The 21456-nt window shown below is 37.9% G+C and overlaps 1 protein-coding gene across 1 annotated transcript; it reads right to left on the reverse strand.

The window, feature by feature from the left end:
* Positions 1 to 19590: 19590 nt before the first annotated feature.
* On the reverse strand, positions 19591 to 20406 carry LOC149164217 (uncharacterized). Its single transcript, XM_089429407.1, has one exon. It carries the CDS (start codon positions 20404 to 20406, stop codon positions 19591 to 19593), a length of 816 nt encoding a protein of 271 aa, XP_089285533.1.
* Between the last annotated feature and the right edge of the window lie 1050 nt (positions 20407 to 21456).

The following is a 21456-nucleotide window of genomic DNA, read 5'->3' on the forward strand; positions in this document are numbered from 1 at the left end:
TCCATATGATGAAAACGAATACAGTAAGAAGAACAATATTCTGAATAGTTCGTATGAACAGCACGAGAACAGGAAGAAGCACAATTTTCCATATGAAGACGGCGAATACAGTAAGAAGTACGATAAACGATAAAAGAGGCGCCCTGGGAAATAAAAACTTGAGTACAGTAAGAAGTACAACAAATGATAATAGAAGCGTCATGGGAAATAAAAACTTGAGTGAAGTGTGGGCGATATGCAGTAGGTCATTGACTCAATAACATTGCTCAGAGGTTTGTGTGAGTAATAGGTAGAGGAGGCGTCAACAATATATAGGAAGGCAGCTGAAATAGAACGCGCTGGCATTATCCGGTGTGTCCCACTAAAACTAAATTTAGTTGAAAATTGCAAACCACCTATTTGCAACGACGGGTGGGGTATTCGACAATGAAAAGAAACAGGGCGCCTTTTTATTTATCACTAATTGATATTTTATTTTTTTATTTGATTTTTTATTATTATAAAAAATACATATTTTTAATTATTCAATCTATTCAAATTATTTTTTATACATTATAATTTTACCTTGCAATGACACACTTACATATATACTCTTAATAATAATAAGTATATATGTAAACACTATTTCTAACAAAAACTATTAAACATATTATAACTATTACACATGCAAATATGCATAACCTATTTCTAACCCAAACTACTAAACATTTACAAACACATGTTAAATGGTCTTTTAAATATATAATGGTTTAGAGAAGAATAAATAAATATTTTATATAATTAATTAAATTTTAAAATTCATTAATTTTGATTCGTTATTTTTCATATCGGTATATTAATGGAAAAATGTAGTTTATTATTATTATTATAAAAATTTGAATTTTTATATATATAAAAGATGATTTGTGATTAATTTATGATTAAAATTGATTTTAATCTTAATGTGGTATATATTTTATTTTTATATGAAGATGAAGCATATTAAGAAAGAGTATACATATTAAGGAAGAATGAATGATAGAGAAAAAATATATTTTAAACATTTATTATTATTAATTATTAATTATTAATTATTAATTAAATGTTTAAAAGAAGCACATTTATTATGATTTTTTTTTTAATTATGTTATATAGATTTAAATTAATTATTCATTAGAAAAAATAAATATGTATATATGTGTAAATTATAGACTATAAAATAGGTAATTTTAAGTGGTGATTTTTTTTTTAATAATAATGATGAGTGAGCTTGTTGTCACAGAAACATATAGCAAATGATGATGTTTGTCCTTATTACTAGTTTGATAATTAAATTATAATAGATTTTCCCATTATAAGAAAAAAAACATTATAAATTATAAATCCCTTGAATTTCTAACAACAACTATAATTTTTTAATATCTAAGCTTAACTTTCTGAATTTTTATTTTTAAATATATAAATGTGATTCAAATGATTTCAATGGAAAATTTAATAAATAGAAAATTTCTTTGAAAAAAATAAGCCTTAGTTTTTTTGGTAGGGTAAGATTTTTATTCATAAAAGTGTACATCTGAAATATCTGAATTATAATATTATAAATGTGAATTGATATTTTCTTTATAAAAAAATTGTTAAATTCAAATATTTATATTTATATGTATTTTTAATTTTAAATATAATAAATTATATTAATATAGATAAAAATTATAAATATAATATAATAAATGAAATTAATAAAAATATATTAATAATTTTAATTATAGGGAAAAAAATTGATTTGGAGAAAAATTCCCAAAAATATTTTATTATTTACTTTGTGCGATTAGTAAATTAAGTAACCAACCTAAAATCTATTGATTTGATTGAAGAGAATGAACTCTTGCATTTAAAACTCAGATTTTAAAGTTTAATAATTTCTTATGCATTTGTGATTAATCTAGGCTTTTCATTTTTACTAAAGTGTTTATAGTAGTTAAAAAGTGTAGTTGTTGTGCAATATTAATATATGATCGTCAATTATTTGTATCATTTAGATTATGTCTAATTCATATGCCCTAACTACTTAATAGGATTTTTAGAGTTGGTGGAATATCAAATATTCATTTCACTATAAGATGCTCATTTCACCATGAGTGATGTTATCCATAACACCTAATCATAGGCAATGTTGCACTATTGCTAAACTATCAATCGTCAGTGTAAAATTATGTTTTCATCCATCTAACCCAACACTTGATAGTCCAGAAGTAATACTTGAACCATCAATCCCCTAGTGTGAGATTATGTTGCCATCCATCTAACCCAACACTTGATAGTCCCCAGAAATAATGCCCTTGCTTTGTTAAATATTCACATACCTTCACTACACTCATCATCCCAATTCCGTTCCCATAGACAACACACAATCCATAGCCTGCTTACGCATCCTCTCCTCTCCTCTTCCTAATGGTCGAGCACCTAAAGATCCTTATAAGTCGAGCCCCCTAAAAAGTCCTTATCAGTCGAGCACCTAAAGGTTAACAGTCAACCAATCATCCAATACCTTAGTAATCATTCCTCCACTCAAAAAAATATCCTTGATCCCCCTAACATACATCTTTTACACCATCCTAACCATCATCACGGCCACATCTTTTACACCATCCTAACCATCATCACTGCCACCTATAAGTTGATCACCAAGGCTACCAAATATGTATCGCCATCCCTGTTATGAACCGTCACCATCACCGTACAACCCGTTATGCTGCTATTACAAAAAATAGAGATTTTGGGCGGGTGTTTAAAATATGGACGCAATCATTAATTACGAAAAGACCCTCAACTGCTCAAAGAAAGAACGAATTCAAATAATTGGCAACCACATACCTAATTATATAATATTATATATCATTCATATTGAAAAAAGCAAATCATCAATCTCGACAACTGTGACCGTGCAGGGCAAAAGGAGGTGGGGTTAATGCCGAGGTGTACATCATAAATGACTCCGCAGCCCCACAATTTTCCAACCACTCCTTTGTCCATACAAATTCCCAAGTAGGCGCCACTGCATGTACCCACGTGACGTGGCAAGACATCCAGGCGCCACCTCATCACGAAAATACGGAACGTGAATACGGCGTTGCCACGGCAGGGCGCACGGAAAAACAGAATATCGGCCCGCGATTACGATCTCCACTCCGTCCCCACAGTGGCACGGGGGAAGCAACTGGCAATCATTCACCCGCAGCCCCTCGCGCCACTCCGCATTCATTCCGATCGCTGTACCCCATACCTAACAGTTGCAGACCTGCGCCTTTTTTTTGAGCTCACAGCTGTTCTAAATACAGAGACGATCCGGAATTTTGGAGAACCGAAAGGTGAAAATGAGCCTCCCGCGCCCCTTTACTGTAGAATGCTCTGTTACATACGGGGACCCGGGAATCGAACCCGAGACCTCGGCGTCCTCGTCTTCCTCTTCTTTGAAGGGGAGCTTTTTGTTATACTGCTGCGACTCTGCAACTTCTTCAACAATGTGTTCGTCGAAACAAACCGACTCGGCTTCTCTTGTTGTCGACGCGGAGCGACAGAAGAGCAGCGACGATGCCGCCATGATCGACATTATGTTGCATCTTCTTGATAATGATAGCGACGTCAACATTGACAATTACTGCTCCGCTCGACTTGCGCCGCAGCCTGCGGCGGCGGCGGCGGCGGGCGCGGCTGTGAATAATGTTGGTGCTGTCTCGACGCTTCCTCATTAACTTGAATTTTCCTCCTGGGATGAGCTGTGGGAATCGAACCCGGGCTCTGGCGCTGCTGCTGCTGCTCCGAAATGGGAAGGGGTCGAGGTTGCAGAGACTATGAATGAATGGGAAATTGATGAGTGGATGCTAGATGCAGAAATGGATTTTGGCGGTTCCGGGACTCTGGAGATTCAAGATCCCTGAAATTTTTTCTAAATTTTGTTTTTGAAATTGGCTCCTCAGGGTTTTTTTCGACACAGGGTCTCTGAATTTTTTGGAACTTTAACGGTGAATTCGTATTTTGCCATTTGGGTTCTAAGCGTACTGTGCGCACAGAAAAAGCAGAAATGCAGAATGCCAAAGTTCTGGCTGATCTTGAATGGGAAATATTGTGAGAATTCTGCAACATGTGCAGCAGGGAAGAAAGACTAAGTTTTGTAGCGGGATATTCAAATTTTGGGGAACCTTTGAATGTTTTTGGACAGTAAATGCTTCATGGGACTTTTGTGGAGCTGGTTTTGATATCACGAAATATATTCTTCATGGAAATGTTTGCTGTATGGAAAAAATGTTAAATGGAACCACCAAAAGTTAAGGAACACCCAACAGTAAATTAATGAACCACCTAAACATGAAGACACCAATACCAACACTGTAAGGATGGCAAGGACACCAAAAAAGGACACCAACGCTGAAAGGGTAGTAATATAGCTGCAGCTATGATTGAGGGGTATTCAAATGGTATGGTAGAAAGTCTAGATGGCAAGGACACCAAAAAAGGACACCAACGCTGAAAGGGTAGTAATATAGCTGCAGCTATGATTGAGGGGTATTCAAATGGTATGGTAGAAAAGTCTAAAAGTGGCTGGATTTTCTCTAATTATTAGTAAATTTTTGGGGGTTTAACATCCATTGATAAATTGACTGGTACTCCTCTGAACTAGATGGCAAATAAGAGGATTTTTCTCCATAAACTAAGTCACAAATAAAGATTTAAATGTAGTCAATAAACTGGTCCTCTCCATAAACTAAGTCACAAATAAAAAGATTTAAACTAAGTCACAAATAAAAAGATTTAAACGTAGTCAATAAACTGGTCCCTAGGTCACAAATAAGAAGATTCCCCTCTATAAACTAAATCACAAATAAAAAGATTTAAGCGTAGTCAATAAACTGGTCCCCTCCCTAAACTAGGTTGCAAATAAAAAAATTTGAACCAAGTCACAAATAATTGGATTCGAACGTGGTCAAAAAATTTAAAGAAAATTTAAACGTGATCAAGATTTGAAGGCTGTCAAAAAAAAACTATTGAAATTAAATCTCTCGAATTTCAACTATTTAACCTATCTTAAAAATTACCAATTAAGCGATAATTTTTATTCAAACTATAAAATATTTTTTTGACAATATTCAAATCACATTCACACAAAAAGCTATCTATGATTTTTTTTGGAATCTATAATAATCAATTTTTAATAATATTTGGAAAAAAATGTTGTATATGATTTTAACTATTAGCCCATTTTTTTTATTATTTAATCGTAGGTTTTTGAGGAATATGAAAACCCGTAATGATGTTATGCTTGATGACTTGATGTGACAGGAGAGCTGAAAAAATGGGTAATTGAGTTGTATTTTTGGGTTGGTTTTGTATTCATGTGATGAAAAAGTGTTGATTCAGATTTCCACAATTTAAATTTTAGATTTTATAAATATTAATTTATTTATTTCTAAGAGATTAAATTTTATGTAATTTGGATTTTTACAATTTAAATTTTAGATTTTATAAATATTAATTTAATTATTTTTGAGAAATTAAATTTTATATAATTTAGATTTACACTTTATAACTTGTATTGATTCAGATTTTCACAATTTAAATTTTAGATTTTATAAATATTAATTTAATTATTTTTAAGAAATTAAATTTTATATAATTCAGATATTTACTCTATAATTTGATAATTTGAATTTTAAATTTTAGAAATACTGAAAATAATTTTTATATTATAAATATTAATTTAATCATTTTTAAGAAATTAAATTCTATATAATTTTATAATCAATGACATTTACGCAAAATATTATATATAATTTTTTTGAAAATATATAAAAACTAATTATTAATAATATTTCACACAAAATATTAAAACCAATTATTAATAATATTTAGAGAAAATATGCTATATATGATTTTAAAATGATCTTAAAACTAAGATAAATAAGATAAATAGTAAAAGATAAATTACAAATAAGAAAAGAATGGAATAGAAAATTATTAAAAATATGAAATAAAATCAATAAAAAATAAATTAACAAATATTAAAATGAAATTAAATGGGAAATTATTAAAAGTATTAAAACATTAATTAAAAAACAAAAGATAAATAAATAGGAAAATGCAGATATAAAAAATAAATAAAGAGGAAAATACAGATAAAGCAAAAATTGAAAGGAAAAAAATAAAATTAGGTAACTTTATCCGAATAAAGAAAAGAGAATTTCTATAAATAATGAAGAGAAAAAATAAAGGGAAACCATCATATATAATAAGTTCAAGGGGCCTTGAATTGGTGTATGGATATATTGGGTTACTATTGGGTAAATATACTCCAAACACCAAAATAAATAAAATTTAAAAAATAAGAAATATGATGATGGTGATTATAATTAATATCTCTTTAGACTAATATGGTTTATCAACTTTAAAAAGGTAAAAATTAATTGAGATTTTTTAACATTTTATTTCTATATTGGAAAAGAAGAGAGAGAGACTTTTAGAAATCATCAAATTCAACTAATAATTAAAAATTACTAATATTTTTTTTTTTGGCTAAATAATAGAACTTCAAAAATAAACAAGGGCTACATAGTAGCTAGTATTTGCGACTTAGCTTAAATATAGGTTAAATAAACTACAAAATTAAGAAATATAATTAACTAATATTGTCTATATTAACATATATACACTTTAATATATATATATATATATATATATATATATATATAATTTTAAATTTACTAAAATTTGTTTTTAATATAATAATAAGTTATCTTAAATTGAAAATATGGAGAAAAAACTAGAATTCATGAAAATGGAAATAATAGAAAAATGAAAAAAATTTAAAAGCAATAAATTAGTAACTAACATAAATGTAAGTTACTAAAGAGCCTATAATAAGACCTCAACCAATCACTCTACAAATAAATAAATTTAAATGATATTAATTAATTAAAATATTGATTTCCTAATGTTAAAATATGAATAAGCTGTAATTTTTTTTGAAAACTTGAATGGGTAATACCATGCCTACCCAAATAAAGAAATTGAATAATAAAACAGTTCATAAAATATATTAGAAAACATGGAATATATATTGAATAATAAGATTTAAGACTAGAATAAATAGATACCCAATAATAAAAGTTAAAGACAGATGTACATTTCAAGCAACAAAAAATTGATAAATAAAAAAAAATAATAAAAATTAAAATAAATTAATAAATAAACAAGAATTTTGTAAAGATTAAAAAAAAAACAAAAAATATTATGAAAATGAAAAAAATAAATACTGAAAAAAGTTAAAGATATTGAATTATAAAATGATAAGAACTTAAATTTAAAATAATTAGTGTAGTTAAATCAGATTTTAATAAAAAATTAAATAATAAGAAAAATTATGTCAAAGAAATTAGATAATAAAAATCAAGTTGAATATTAAAGGAAAATTAAATTTAAAAGTACTGTATTGGAAAAACCAAATCAAAATGATATAATTGAATAATAAAGAAAAATATGATGATGATGATCCCTCTTCCATCACAAGGGGTTATGAGAATTGACCAATTTCTAATTTCATCATAAGGGTTTATGGGAATTGACCAACCTCTAATTTCAATATGGAGCTTATGCAAATTTGTTCCTATTTAACAATGTGTATTTTCTTCAATACAGTACCAAGCGATACTTTTGATTTTTGAGATTTGGGTTGATTACAACCTCATAATATCCTAATTCCATTTTTTCCTTTCACACCATATTATATCACAGTTTCTTTTTAAACTGTGAGGTAATAATATTTTTAATATAATCCTTATTCTACAAAATGATCTTTTCCTCTATCCCCCATTTGTCTAGCCAAATATTGAACATTCTTATGCCATCCTTACTTGAGCCAAAGGTGGTTTTGGCGAGAGTATGAATCAATTTTAGGAAGCCTCATGCCTTCCATTTTGTTTATCCTCTTCTTATACATTAGGTACTTGGTCATAGCCATGTTGTCGATGTTAGGGTCCCACCCTAACCCCCTTATTTATGTCATGGGATCACGTCATAGTCAAGAGTCAATAAAGCCCATATTAATATTTGTAAGTGGTTAACCCGCAATTAATGACGGGACCACAGTTAGTTGCAAATGGGCGGTAGTGTTAGATAGATGGTATTAATAAAACCCACGGTATTAGCCCGTGGTATTGCATGTATGAGTCATATATAAAGGATAGAGACTCCCTGCGAGGAGTATCGTGTCTTGTTTTGTAATCGAGCTCTGCTCTATTGGAGGTTGCCCCCTCGAAGAGGCCTATGAACATTTCTCTCTGAATAATAAAATCATTGCTATTCTGTGTTCTGGGTATATTTTCTCGCATATTCTGTGTTCTGGGTATCTTTTCTTCGCATATTCTATGTTTGGGTATTACTTTGCAGGTTAAGAGCATAACAAGTGGTATCAGAGCACTTTCCAGGGCTCGGTGGGATCTCCAATTTTTAGCAAAAAAAAATTTGGCTAGAGACGTGTTCCGGCGTCTTTAAACCACGGGATCTGTCGTTAAGCGCATAAACCTGCGGATTTGGGGAGGCATGCACGCAGGAAATACAAGAGGTGGTCACGTCTGTTGGACTCCCTTGTAACCCCTGTGGGTACCCCTTCGAGTAGTAGCGCATTAGACAGAACCGCGCACGGACTGTCTTCCACGTACCCTCTGGGTATATAGGAAGCCCCCTAGCTCCCTTGAAACCTCGCCATAGATAAACCTTCAGCCGTCTTGTGGCTACAGTACACCGAGAACAGCACTCGGAGAGATTACTCGCCCGTACGATAGGGTAGTCAGGTTGTACGGCTAAGGGTACGGTCGATCCTCCTTAGTTAGAGCCCTGAAACATTGGGCCGAGTACTACTGTCAGACCCTTATGTATATTGCGATCTGTAGCACCTGACACTCCTCAAGACCATAGTTCCCTTTCTATCGGGGATCACACATCATCTATTCCAGATCAGCGGGTGCAAAGAAGTGCAGCAGCAGACATCAGTCCGGCCGCACCATCAGATCAGCAGCAGCGGTTGTTCCACCATTCAGATCTCTCAGATCCACCAGATCGGAATAGTTGTGAAGGGTTCCTGTACCTGGATATACTTTTCGCAGGACTTTTGGCGGCATTGACATTTTGAGGATTTCGCGACTGCAGTATTGATCAGGAAGGAGTAAAACTCCGTTAGGAGTTTTCCAAAAAAAAAAAAAAAGTCTGAGATCTTCCAGGGCGCTTATTGGTGACCTAGCCCATCAGAATTAGGACGACGAGCTGAGCAAGGTGGTACCATTCAATTTCTTAGTAAAAATTTTTAGGCGGTCCCAATTTTTTATCAGGTTGGTGTATGGTAGAAACTCGCGCTCAAGCGATGGCCAATGAAAGGATAGACAAACTTGAAGACCATGTGAACTCCCTCCACACTGCGGTGGACAAGATCCAACTTGAGCTTAAAGGAATAAGTCTCCAGATAGGAGATGCACTCTCGAAGGGCAAGGAGCCAGCCTACGAGGAGGCGTATAAGGGCCATGAATACCATGAGGGTGAGTCTAGCCACTCTCCTCACATCTGGCACACCCATTCACCACCCAATCAGAGACCTCCCAAGTTGGATATGCATAAATTTGACGGTTCTCACACGTCCGCATGGCTAGCACAAATGGAGCAGTATTTCCAATTGAATCATATCATAGATGAGGGGACTAAGCTTATGGTGGGCACCATGTACTTGGACAATGAACGATGGCAATGAAAGGAATTGCATCAGCGTTGCAATGGACAATTTCAGAATTGGGGCCAATTTGCCAAAGCTCTTCGAAATCGCTTTGAACAGGAAGACTCTTTTTTGGGGCGTCTCACTAAGCTCCGACAGACGGGTACAGTGGATGAATATATTACCGCTTTTGAAGCCTTAGCCTTCCGCACTAAGGGTCTCACAGATGAGTTCTACATGGAATGCTTTATCAACGGTCTGAAACAAGCCATCAAAGCTCAGGGTCTACTTCACCACCCTCCCACGTGGACAGAGGCTTGCCAGGTAGCTCATAAGGTGGAACGTGCATTAACAGCCCAATCCAACCGCCTCAACTTCCCCGCTAAAGGTCGTCCCCCACAGGCTCCCAACACGACTCAGACACTTAAGATTCAAAAGGTGTCACCTGCGGAAATGGCCGAAAGAAGGAAGCAAGGACTATGTTACTACTGTGATGAAAAATATTCCCCGGGTCATAAATGCAAGGAGCCCAAGTTTTTTCAAATAGATGCCACTGACTACAGCTCCACCGAGGAAGATCCACCACTTGAGGAACCGGAGGCGATCGAAGAAGATAACCAAAAGGAGATTGTATCTGACGACCCAATTATTTCGCTAAATGCATTGGCAGGAATTTCTTCCCCTCAAACTCTCAAAATCAGGGGTTTTCTTAAACATCGCCCAGTAGTAGTCTTGATTGATAGTGGAAGTACCCATAATTTCATCCATCAAAAGATCGCTGAAGCAGCGCATTGTTTTGTCCGGGCAGTTTCTAACTTCCAAGTCCAAATTGCAGATGGGGGCACAATGAAATGTGAAGGCCGCTGTGAAAATGTCAAACTTCAAATGGGGGATTATCAGTTGAAAACCCACATGTTTGCAATACACATGGGGGGTTGCGACATTGTCCTAGGCGCGGAATGGCTCCGCACTCTGGGGCCAATCACAATGGATTTCCAGGAGTTATATATGAGTTTTAAGTAGAACAACTCCACACATACCCTCCGTGGACTACAGGCGGGAGCCCCCTCTATCATCAGCTCGCATAGGATGGAAAAATTGTTAAAAAAGGGCCATCATGGAGTGGTAGCTCAATTTAATGCCATCCAGGTAGTCGAAACCATGTCTCTGCCAATTCATCCTGAGATGCAACAGATTTTAAATAAACATCAGACGGTCTTTGATAAGCCTCATGAGCTTCCACCCTCGCGAGGGGAACATGATCATAGCATCACATTGGTTCCAGGGGCCCAACCCCCAAATGTGCGGCCATACAGATATCCGTTCACCCAAAAGAATGAAATAGAAAAAATCATCAAGGAATTGTTGGAAGCAGGTGTCATTCGTCCTAGCATTAGTCCTTATTCATCCCCAGTGGTCATGGTCCTCAAGAAAGATGGGGAGTGGCGGATGTGTCCCGACTTCAGGGCCCTCAATAAGTTGACAGTCAAAGATAAATTTCCCATCCCGGTGGTTGACGATTTGCTGGACGAACTCAATGGGGCTCAATTCTTCACTAAGTTGGATCTTTGCTCAGGCTACCACCAAATTCGCATGAAGGAAGTCGACATTCCCAAGACGGCTTTCAGAACTCATGAAGGCCATTATGAGTTCCTGGTCATGCCATTTGGTCTCTGTAATGCCCCCTCTACTTTTCAGAGCCTTATGAATCACCTCCTCAAACCATATCTCAGAAAATTTGTCCTTGTCTTCTTCGATGACATCCTCATCTATAGTGGCACTTGGGCGGCACATCTTCAGCATGTAGATCTACTCTTGCAACTGCTCCGCCAGCATAAATTATTTGTCAAGATGTCTAAGTGTTCGTTTGGCATGGAAGAAGTTGAGTATTTGGGCCACATTGTGGGGCGTGAAGGTGTCAAGGTGGACCCCAAAAAGATCCAGGCAATGCAAGAATGGCCTCAACCTAAGACCTTGAAGAGCTTGAGAGGACTTTTGGGTCTAACAGGCTATTATCGTAAATTTGTCCGCAATTATGGCCGCATAGCAAAGCCCCTCACTCAACTCCTAAAGAAAAATTCCTTCTTCTGGAACGAGGAAGCACAACAGGCATTTACCGCTCTCAAAAATGCCATGTGTTCCACTCCCGTCTTAGCACTACCTGACTTCACCAAATCCTTTGTTATTGAATGTGATGCTTCGGGTACAGGTATTGGAGCGGTCTTAATGCAGGAAGGGCGACCATTGGCCTTCACCAGCCAACAACTCAGTGGGAGGAATCTGGTCCAATCTACCTATGAGAAGGAAATGATGGCCATCTTACATGCAGTCGAGTCCTGACGACCTTACTTATTGGGGCGACGTTTCCAAATCCGCACAGATCATCACAGTCTTAAATATTTTTTGGAGCAACGCCTATCCTCCCCACAACAAAATAAATGGTTAGCCAAAATGTTGGGATATGATTATGAGATCATTTACAAGAAAGGGAAAGACAACAATGTAGCAGATGCATTGTCGCGCCAATTTGAGGAGGAAAGTACTCTGCTCGCAATTTCCCTCCCCATTCCAGACTGGATTGAAAAGGCTCGCAGGGAATGGTTTTCACACACAGGGCCCTCCCAACTCATTTCTCAATTGCAGGAAGATCCTAATTCCCGCAAGGGCTACTCGTGGCAGAATGATATTCTTCGCTACAAGGACAGAGTCGTAATATCACCAACATCTACCCTCAAAAGTCACCTTTTGGCAGAATTGCACTCATCTCCCATTGCAGGACATTCGGGCTTTCAGAAGACGTATGCTCGCACCAGTAGATCATTCTTTTGGATAGGCATGAAAAAGGATGTCCTTACTTTTGTAGTCGAATGTGATGTCTGTCAACGCCACAAAGGGGAAACCGTCAGCACACTAGGCACCTTACAACCATTGCCCATTCCGGCCTCAATTTGGACGGAGGTTTCTATGGATTTCATTACAGGTCTTCCAAAGTCAGGGAACAAGTCAGTCGTCATGGTGGTTGTGGATCGACTGTCGAAGTATGCTCATTTCTACGCCCTACCCCACCCGTTTACACCTACCTTGGTTGCTCAAACTTTCATGGATCAGATCTTCAAATTACATGGCATGCCCACTTCTATAGTGTCCGACCGCGACCCGATCTTCACCAGCAATTTTTGGCAGGAACTCTTCAGAATACAAGGCACTCAACTCAAACTCAGTACTTCATATCATCCGCAAACAGATGGTCAAACCGAAGCCGTCAACAAATGTCTAGAAACCTACCTTAGGTGTTTCACTTCAGAAAAGCAACACCTTTGGGCACAGTGGTTACCTCTGGCTGAATGGTGGTATAACACCAACTATCATGCCACCACCAAAATGACTCCCTATGAAGCAGTCTATGGTCAACGTCCGCCTTCCCCTACGTCTTATCTCAAGGGATGCTCCAAAGTACAAGCAGTGGATCAACTCCTACAACACCGCGCAACCATGCTCGCCCATCTTCGCGAGAATCTTCATCAAACTCAGAACCGCATGAAACAACAGGCCGACCAACATCGCTCAGAGCGCCAATTTCAAGAAGGGGATCAGGTCTTTTTGAGGTTGCAACCATATAAGCAAACATCACTCAAAGATAAGGGTTGTCAAAAGCTCGCTCCAAAATTCTATGGACCATACCAAGTACTTCAACGCATTGGAGAAGTGGCTTACAAGTTGGCTTTGCCCCCTACGGCAAAAATCCATCCAGTTTTCCATGTATCGTGCCTCAAGAAAGTGATTGGGAACAATTGCCGAGTTCAAACCAGTCTACCTGAATTAGATGAAGAAGGGTCAATCTGGCTTCAACCCGAACAGGTTCTAGACACACGAGACAAGCACCTGCGCGGCCGCATGATTAAGGAGATCCTCGTCAAATGGAAAGACACCTCTCCGGAAGATGCAACTTGGGAACCAGCCACTATTCTTCAGCAGTTTCCGCAGCTTCAGCCTTGAGGACAAGGCTAGTCTTAAGGGGGAGGGCATGTTAGGGTCCCACCCTAACCCCCTTATTTATGTCATGGGATCACATCATAGTCAAGAATCAATAAAGCCCATATTAATATTTGTAAGTGGTTAACCCGCAATTAATGACGGGACCACAGTTAGTTGCAAATGGGCGGTAGTATTAGATAGATGGTATTAATAAAACCCACGGTATTAGCCCGTGGTATTGCATGTATGAGTCATATATAAAGGATAGAGACTCCCTGCGAGGAGTATTGTGTCTTGTTTTGTAATCGAGCTCTGCTCTATTGGAGGTTGCCCCCTCGAAGAGGCCTATGAACATTTCTCTCTGAATAATAAAATCATTGCTATTCTGTGTTCTGGGTATATTTTCTCGCATATTCTGTGTTCTGGGTATCTTTTCTTCGCATATTCTATGTTTGGGTATTACTTTGCAGGTTAAGAGCATAACAGTCGATGGGAGAAAAGGGCCTGGTTAAACTATTGGGAGATCAACGAAAATGATGCATTGCAAAACATAAATAACATTGAAGATATTGTTACTTCTAAGTTCAAAGAAAAAATGTGGTGTGAGAAAGACTTAGCGGCTAAAAGAAAATTAAGTTATTATAAGAAGGTCATCAACCCCACCCTAGAAGATCAAAAGTATCTCTCTATTTTAACTAGCTCAAAGAAGAAAATTAATATAGCAAAGATTAGAACGAATTCTCATGAGCTCCATAGTAAAACAGGTCGTTGGGCAGTTCCTAAAACGCCATGGACGGAAAGGATCTGCCATATATGTAAGAATAGGAACATCGAGGATGAAAACCACTTCCTTTTAGAGTGCCCCGCGTATAACCACATTAGATCTCAGTTTCACAATCTTTGTTACAATACTGACCTTCCTAGCCTTTTACAATGTCAAAATTATAGTGAGCTCGGGAGGCTTCTCTCCAAGCTTTTTGAGTATAGGAATAAAATCTTAAATCAAAATAGATAATTTGTTTACTGACCTTCGTAGCCTTTTACAATGTCAAAATTATAGTGAGCTCGGGAGGCTTCTCTCCAAGCTTTTTGAGTATAGGAATAAAATCTTAAATCAAAATAGATAATTTGTTTCTTTAGGTCCGATAGACCATTATTTGGTCTCAGCGGACGTTAACCATCATCATCATCATCATCATCAATAAATAATAAATTATTAGTAAATTAAAAATAATAAATTGATTAAATTTAAATTATTATATTGTAATTTTGTTTTTATTGATTAATTGTTTTTAAAGAATTTTACTATTTTTAATGTCACTTTTTTTTATTTTTTACTTATTTTTTTTTTTTTTATAATTTCTAAAAAAAATCAAATTAAAATATTTTTTTATATATAAAATTTACATAATTAAAAATTAAAGGAGAATTATGAATTTAAACAGCGTTGCCAGAATTTCCATAACTTTCGAGCAAAAAAGCATAATTTTTAGAGTACAGCAAAATTAAATATGATAATGCTTTATAAATTTTTAATATGTTTTTAAGTGTAAAAATCTATATACTAAAATTAAATACTAATTTTAAATATTATTATTTATTAATTTAATAATCATATTTTATTAAAACCACAATATATCATCAATTATATCTACCAAATTCATTAATTTAAATAAAATCTTTTTAATAAGTTAGAATATATATATATATATATATATATTATTGAATTTAGACTTCTGTGATCCATACCACGTTTATTAAGATGAATTTCGGCAATAATCACACATACCAGGTTTATTAAGATGAATTTCGACAATAATCACATCAGAATTCATTTGTCTACGCGTTTACTAGTGTGGTTCATCGTTATGACAAGATGAAGAAACAAATCAAGGCCACAAGTTAAATAGAGAGATCCATCATTCAACGGCTATAAAAACGACTTTTTTTACTAAGGAAACAACTACTTTTGACCAAGGAAATACCTACAAGGGATTGGGCAACAACTACAATTGACTGGACCAAGAGACGGGGAAAGGAATAAAACTAATTTAATTAATTAATTAAATAGTTAGTTTGTTAAATGAAATCATTTTTTTTCTACGTAAAACTGCACTAATTTATATTACAAAAATCAAAATTACATCCAAAATTACAAAGGGCCGAAGCCTTGCATCTCCAAAGAGAATTTCCAAGATAGACCAATCTAAGCAGCAGGCAAAAAAGGACCTGTTTCTTTCCTCTAACATAACCAACATATTATAGACACATCGGGCGTTTGAGCCAACACAACGGACTTGTGACTTGACACGAAGAACACATAACTGAACACATTTGACACGTAAACTAACATAGTGGACACGCAATCCTTCGCGACAGACATTGACTTCATACCAAACAAACAAACGCAGAGAACAGAAGGAACTAGATGGAGAGCAGCATTCCTGGCCATGGGGGCAGCGGCTTCAGAACTAATCCTCATCAGCGGGAGGGATGTCTTTGTGCACCAAAGCGATGCAGTCTTGTTTGAGTCTAGCATCTTCAACCATGTCTAGGGTGCCTGAGAAGTAATGTGTCGTATGTGACACTCCTTGATTTGCTAGCCGATCTGCTACCTGGTTAGCAGTTCTTCTTACATGATGGAAGGATAAATTGTGGGGAGCGTGGAGTTTTTCCTCCAAGGATTCCATACGGCTTAGCAATCTCCAGCTTTTCGCTATCTTGACAGCCTTTGCTCCCGCCTGCATTCTTTTAGCTGCCTCTATTAGAATGAGAGAGTCACCTTCTACCTCTAGAGGGGAGAGGTGGTGCTGTTCAGCTAAACATATTCCTTTCCAAAGACCCTCTAGCTCCACTGCATTATTAGTATCTTTCCCTATTGTTCCATAGTATACAAGTTTCTCTTTTCCATTATGACCCCGAATTACTCCTCCAAATCCTGCTGGGCCAGGATTGCCTTTGGCAGCGCCGTCGAAGTTCAGCTTGTATGCGTTGAGTGCCGGCGGGGACCAAGATGATGGTGAAGCGGATCTTGTGGACGGTTTAGTGGTGGTCTTGATTAGGGATTTGAGTTCTAAATTCCATTCCTTCAAAATGCGACGCTCCTGGGGGACTTCTGGCATATCATTATCATTCCATACTCTGATGGCCAGAGTTTCCTGAATGTTTTTTTTGAGTGTGAGCCAAAGATCATCGATGGATCTAGAAGTGCTATTGAAGATTCTGTGGTTGCGCTCCTTCCAGAGGGTCCAATACAGAAATCCCGGTATGATGCGCCATAAAGAGTTGAGGATCCTGCACTTGAAAGGGTGTTTTTCCCAGGTCCTTATGGTTGTCGTTATGTCCTCCGTTCTGGGGTGAGCTCTCATGTTGCATTTTTCGACTTTCTCCCAGATTTGTTTTGCTAATGGGCATTCTTCCATTAAATGATGGATGGTTTCACAATTTATGTTGCAATTTGGGCATCTGGATGGCCCTACCATTCCTCTTTTTATCAGATTGTCCCAGGTAAGAATGCGCTTTCTGCTGAGTAGCCATAAAAAAGTTGAGATTTTGGGCCAATGCCCAGCTTGCCAGACTTGTTCCCATAGTTGATCTTTAGCTTCCTGGAGGTTGGAATATCGCAGGTGATGAGCTTCTTTGGTGGTGAAGGTGCCTTTGGTTGTGTAGCCCCATCTGAGTTTGTCTTGCTGATTGGAGAGGCGGATCTTCCTATTGTTGAGTTCCTGTTCAATGTCTGTATACTCTTCTCCCTGCCAATCTATTTGCCAAAGTCTCGCCGGTTTCCATGTTTGGAAGTCGTGGTTCTGAGAGGGCTGCCAGAACTGGTGTACCAAAGGGATGCTTTCTTGGTTCATTTGAGCCTGCCAGAGAGGTTTGTGGAACAGATTGGCCAATTTGGGAAGTTGTTGCCACGAATCTTCCCAGAATCTAGCCGCCTTGCCTGAGTGGAGTTCCCAGAAGCTATGATCTTGGATGAAGCGACTTTGGGTTTTTGCATTGTTCCATATGAGTGATCCCGGCGCAGTTGGACTGATTCTAATGAGGTCATTCCATTGACTTCCTCTGGCATATTTAGCTTGCCAAAGTTGGGCCCAGGGGGTGCTTGGCTTGGAGACCCAGTTCCACCAAATTTTAGCTCCCATGGTGTTATTGCTTTGAAGCGGATCTCGAAGACCTAATCCTCCCTCAGATTTGATTTTGCATACCTCTGTCCATTTAACAAGTGCCCATTTCCTGTTCAGGCTTGTGGATCCCCAGAGAAAGTTTCGCTGAAGATTACGTATTTCTTTTAGAACCCCTTTTGGAGCTGCTAAGATAGAGAATAAATAAAGCGGCATAGCTTGTAGAACTGATTTGATGAGAACTAACCTGCCGGCTAGATTTAGAGCTCTGAAGGTCCAGGATGAAAGCTTAGATTCTAATTTGTCCAGTAATGATCTCCAGGACACCTGCTTAATTGCTGAATCAGTAAGGGGGGCGCCCAGGTATTTAGAAGGCAGGTGTGAGATTGTGAAACCCAGAATCCGAGCAATAATCCTTTGCAAGGATGGGGGAGTATTGAAGAAAAAAAGCTGAGATTTCGCAGCATTAACAGAAGTGCCAGAGGCTTCGGAGAAAAGGGATAGAAGAGACTGAAAAGCGGAGGCTTCTTTTGCTGATGGATGCCCAAAGAGCATAGTATCATCAACAAATTGTTGATGCGTTTGAGGAGCACGACCATGAAGGGAAATACCTTTAAGATCCTTAGAAGAAACAGCCGATTTGAGGAGCCTGCTTAGGCCTTCCGCCATTAAAACAAAGAGAAAAGGTGATAAAGGGTCCCCCTGCCGGATACCACGAGAGGGGAGAAAGGGAGGTGAGGGGGATCCATTTAGAATGACAGAGAAACTGGGAGATGAGATAAGGTTCATGATCCATCTGGACCAGGTTGCATTAAAGCCAAAAGCTAAGAGCATTTTGTGAATGTACTGCCAGCTAAGCTTATCGAAGGCTTTAGATAGATCGAGTTTGAGAAGCATACCAGGTTTCTTGAGAATCTTTAAAGAGTGTATGACTTCATTTGATAGAATAATTCCATCCATGATCTGCCTACCTTCAATGTATCCTGTCTGTTCTGGAGAGATGAGCAAGGGCAGAAGCGGTTTGAGTCGGTTTGCAATAACCTTTGAAATGAGTTTATAAATCACATTACAGAGCGCTATTGGCCTGTACTTCTCAGGTTTATTTGAGGCAGCTTCTTTGGGAACCAATGCAATGAAAGTTGAATTGAGGGCAGGGAGGACCCAATGCATGCTGCGTGATTCTTCCACCAGATCCCAAACTTCAATTTTTATGAGATCCCAAAATTCATGAAAGAAGTTGGCTGTGAATCCGTCCGGTCCTGGCGCTTTTCCGTCTTTAAGCTGGGCCATGGCGTCTTCTACTTCCTTTAGTGTAACATGCTGGAGCAGTTGAGTATTGTGATCCTCAGTGATAATTCTAGGAATATGCTGTGTGATAGCTTGGATTGCCTCATCTCTGTTATTGTTAGGCTCCTTTAGAATATTCTTGAAGTATCCTGTGAATTCTTTCTCCATTTCGTCATGAGCCTCCACTCGTTCACCCTGCGAATTGTTGACAAAGGTGATTTTGTTGTGCATGCGCCTTTGGATGGTAGTTTTGTGGAAAAATTTGGTGTTTCGCTCACCCTCTTTGAGCCAGCTTATACGCGACTTTTGCTTCCATAGAATTTCCTCTTGTTTTTGTCGCTCTTCTATTTGATTACAGAGGAATTGCTCCTGTTGAATTTGTTCTTCTGTGCGACCTTCCAGTATGATTCTTTGTTGTAATGCTTTCATCTGCTGTTCTAGTTTTTGTTTACTCTCCTGTATGTTGCCAAAATGATCTCAGTTCCATATTTTGAGAGTTTGCTTTAGATGTTTCAGTTTTTGAAGGAACTGATACATCTTAGCTCCTGCCGGCGGGATGAAGGAAGTCCAAGCTTGATTAACCACTGCCTTGAAATTGGAGTTAGTAAGCCAGAAGGCTTCGAATCTGAATGGTCGATTGTTGCGAGCACCTGGTCTGGACCATTGGAGAAGAATGGGCCAGTGATTTGAGCCTCCTTGTGGAATGATTTCGGCACTGAACTCTCCTCCCAGGTGAATTGCGTTGTCCGAAATTAAAAAACGATCTAGTCGTGAGGCAATTTGGTGAACCCCTTTTCGTTTATTCGACCAGGTGAAGATGCCATTGGAGGTGGAGATATCCATGAGTTGATTGCCTTGAATGAATTGCTTGAAGCTGCTACTATCACTATCGAGCCTAGTGCGGCCTCCTTGTTTCTCTTCCATAGACTTTATTATGTTAAAGTCGCCTCCTCCTATCCATAAAGGAAAGTATCTGTTTTGATTAAGGCGGGTGATCGTTTCCAGGAGGTCCAATTTTTGCTGTATAGCTTGCGGGAAGTAAACATTGGTAATATGCCCATGGATGTTGGTGCCAATGAGGTGGAAAGTAGCTTGAATGAGATGCAGAGTGGCATGAAAATTATCAAGTGATACGATCTGTGGGTTCCATAGAATGGCTAGGCCTCCAGAGGCTCCGGTGGCGTCCACTGCAATTGAGCTGCTGCCTGCCCAAACTTTGTTGCTGAGACTGTCTATTGTTGTGCTACTGCATTTTGTTTCTTGAAGAAAGACTATTGCTGGTTTTTCTTGCATTATCAGGTTTTTTATCATTCTGTGTTTAGAGGGACTATTGAGTCCTCTTACATTCCAAGAGATGAGCTTCATGGAGACGGAGATTTGGTCTTGTAGAACTTGGTCAACTTGGGGAATTGCCCCGAATCCATGAGTATTTCACCTACTGCTATTGTGCGCTGTAGATCTGTTTTTCTGCCCCTTTTCTTTGGTTCTTTGAGTATTTTCCTTCCATCCCAGTGACTGCCTCCTTGGATGCCTAGACTTTTATGATGTTGTACCCTTGTTAGGACTCCTTCAATTTTGTCTACTTGCCAGGGAGGGATTGAGTTGTATTCTTTTTGCTTACAAGCTGCCTCCAGTTTGGATATGTCAAGCTTGGATATGTCGAACTCTTCTAGATCTACATCTGCTCTATCTTCCTCCATGTCATTTGAGGCAATGAGGGCCTCCTCCATTGATTGTTCATGAAGACTCAGGGCTAGGGCTGCGTCAAGCTCCATGTCAGAAGCTTGTGGAGTCTCGTTCAGCCTGGATTTTCCTTTAGAAATGATTAGGGGTCCGCCCTCTGAAACAGAGATGGGATTTTCGGGGAGGGGAAGATCAGCAGATTTAGAAGTGGCTGGTTCGGAATGAATGAGGGAAGACTGGGTATGGTTCTGCTGTTCTGGGTTATCAGCGGTGGGACTGAGTTGAATATCTTGTGAGGTGAGAACGGAAAAGCGGTTCTGAGGAGGCGCCTTGAGGGTATGAGCAGGATTAGCTTGGTTTCTTTTTGCATGTCGGCGACGGGTAGGGATCTTTGTGAAGCCATCTGGGTCCAAGTTAGTTTCACTGGAAGGAATTTTGGGCTGCACATTGGTGGGACAGTCGCGGAAGAGGTGACCATGCTCATGGCATTTTCGGCATCGAAAAGGGATGTGTTCATAATCTAGAGTCTGTTTCCATTCATAGTCATCGTGAAAGAGACTTACCGTGTCTGCTAGGGTCTTGGTTAGGTGCATCTTGACGCAGATCCTGGCATAGGAGGTGTATTTGCGCGTCTTGGTTTCAGTAGCCACTTTGATGAAG

The sequence above is a fragment of the Pinus tabuliformis genome, chromosome 5_1 (genome assembly GCF_031772625.1).
Source record: "Pinus tabuliformis cultivar Carrire ecotype Pingquan chromosome 5_1, CPIR1, whole genome shotgun sequence".
Lineage (NCBI taxonomy): Eukaryota > Viridiplantae > Streptophyta > Pinopsida > Pinales > Pinaceae > Pinus > Pinus tabuliformis.

Bases quoted from the DNA above. Each gene is read 5' to 3' on its own strand.
- LOC149164217 (XM_089429407.1), bottom strand. From the start codon at position 20,406: ATGCAAGAAAAACCAGCAATAGTCTTTCTTCAAGAAACAAAATGCAGT.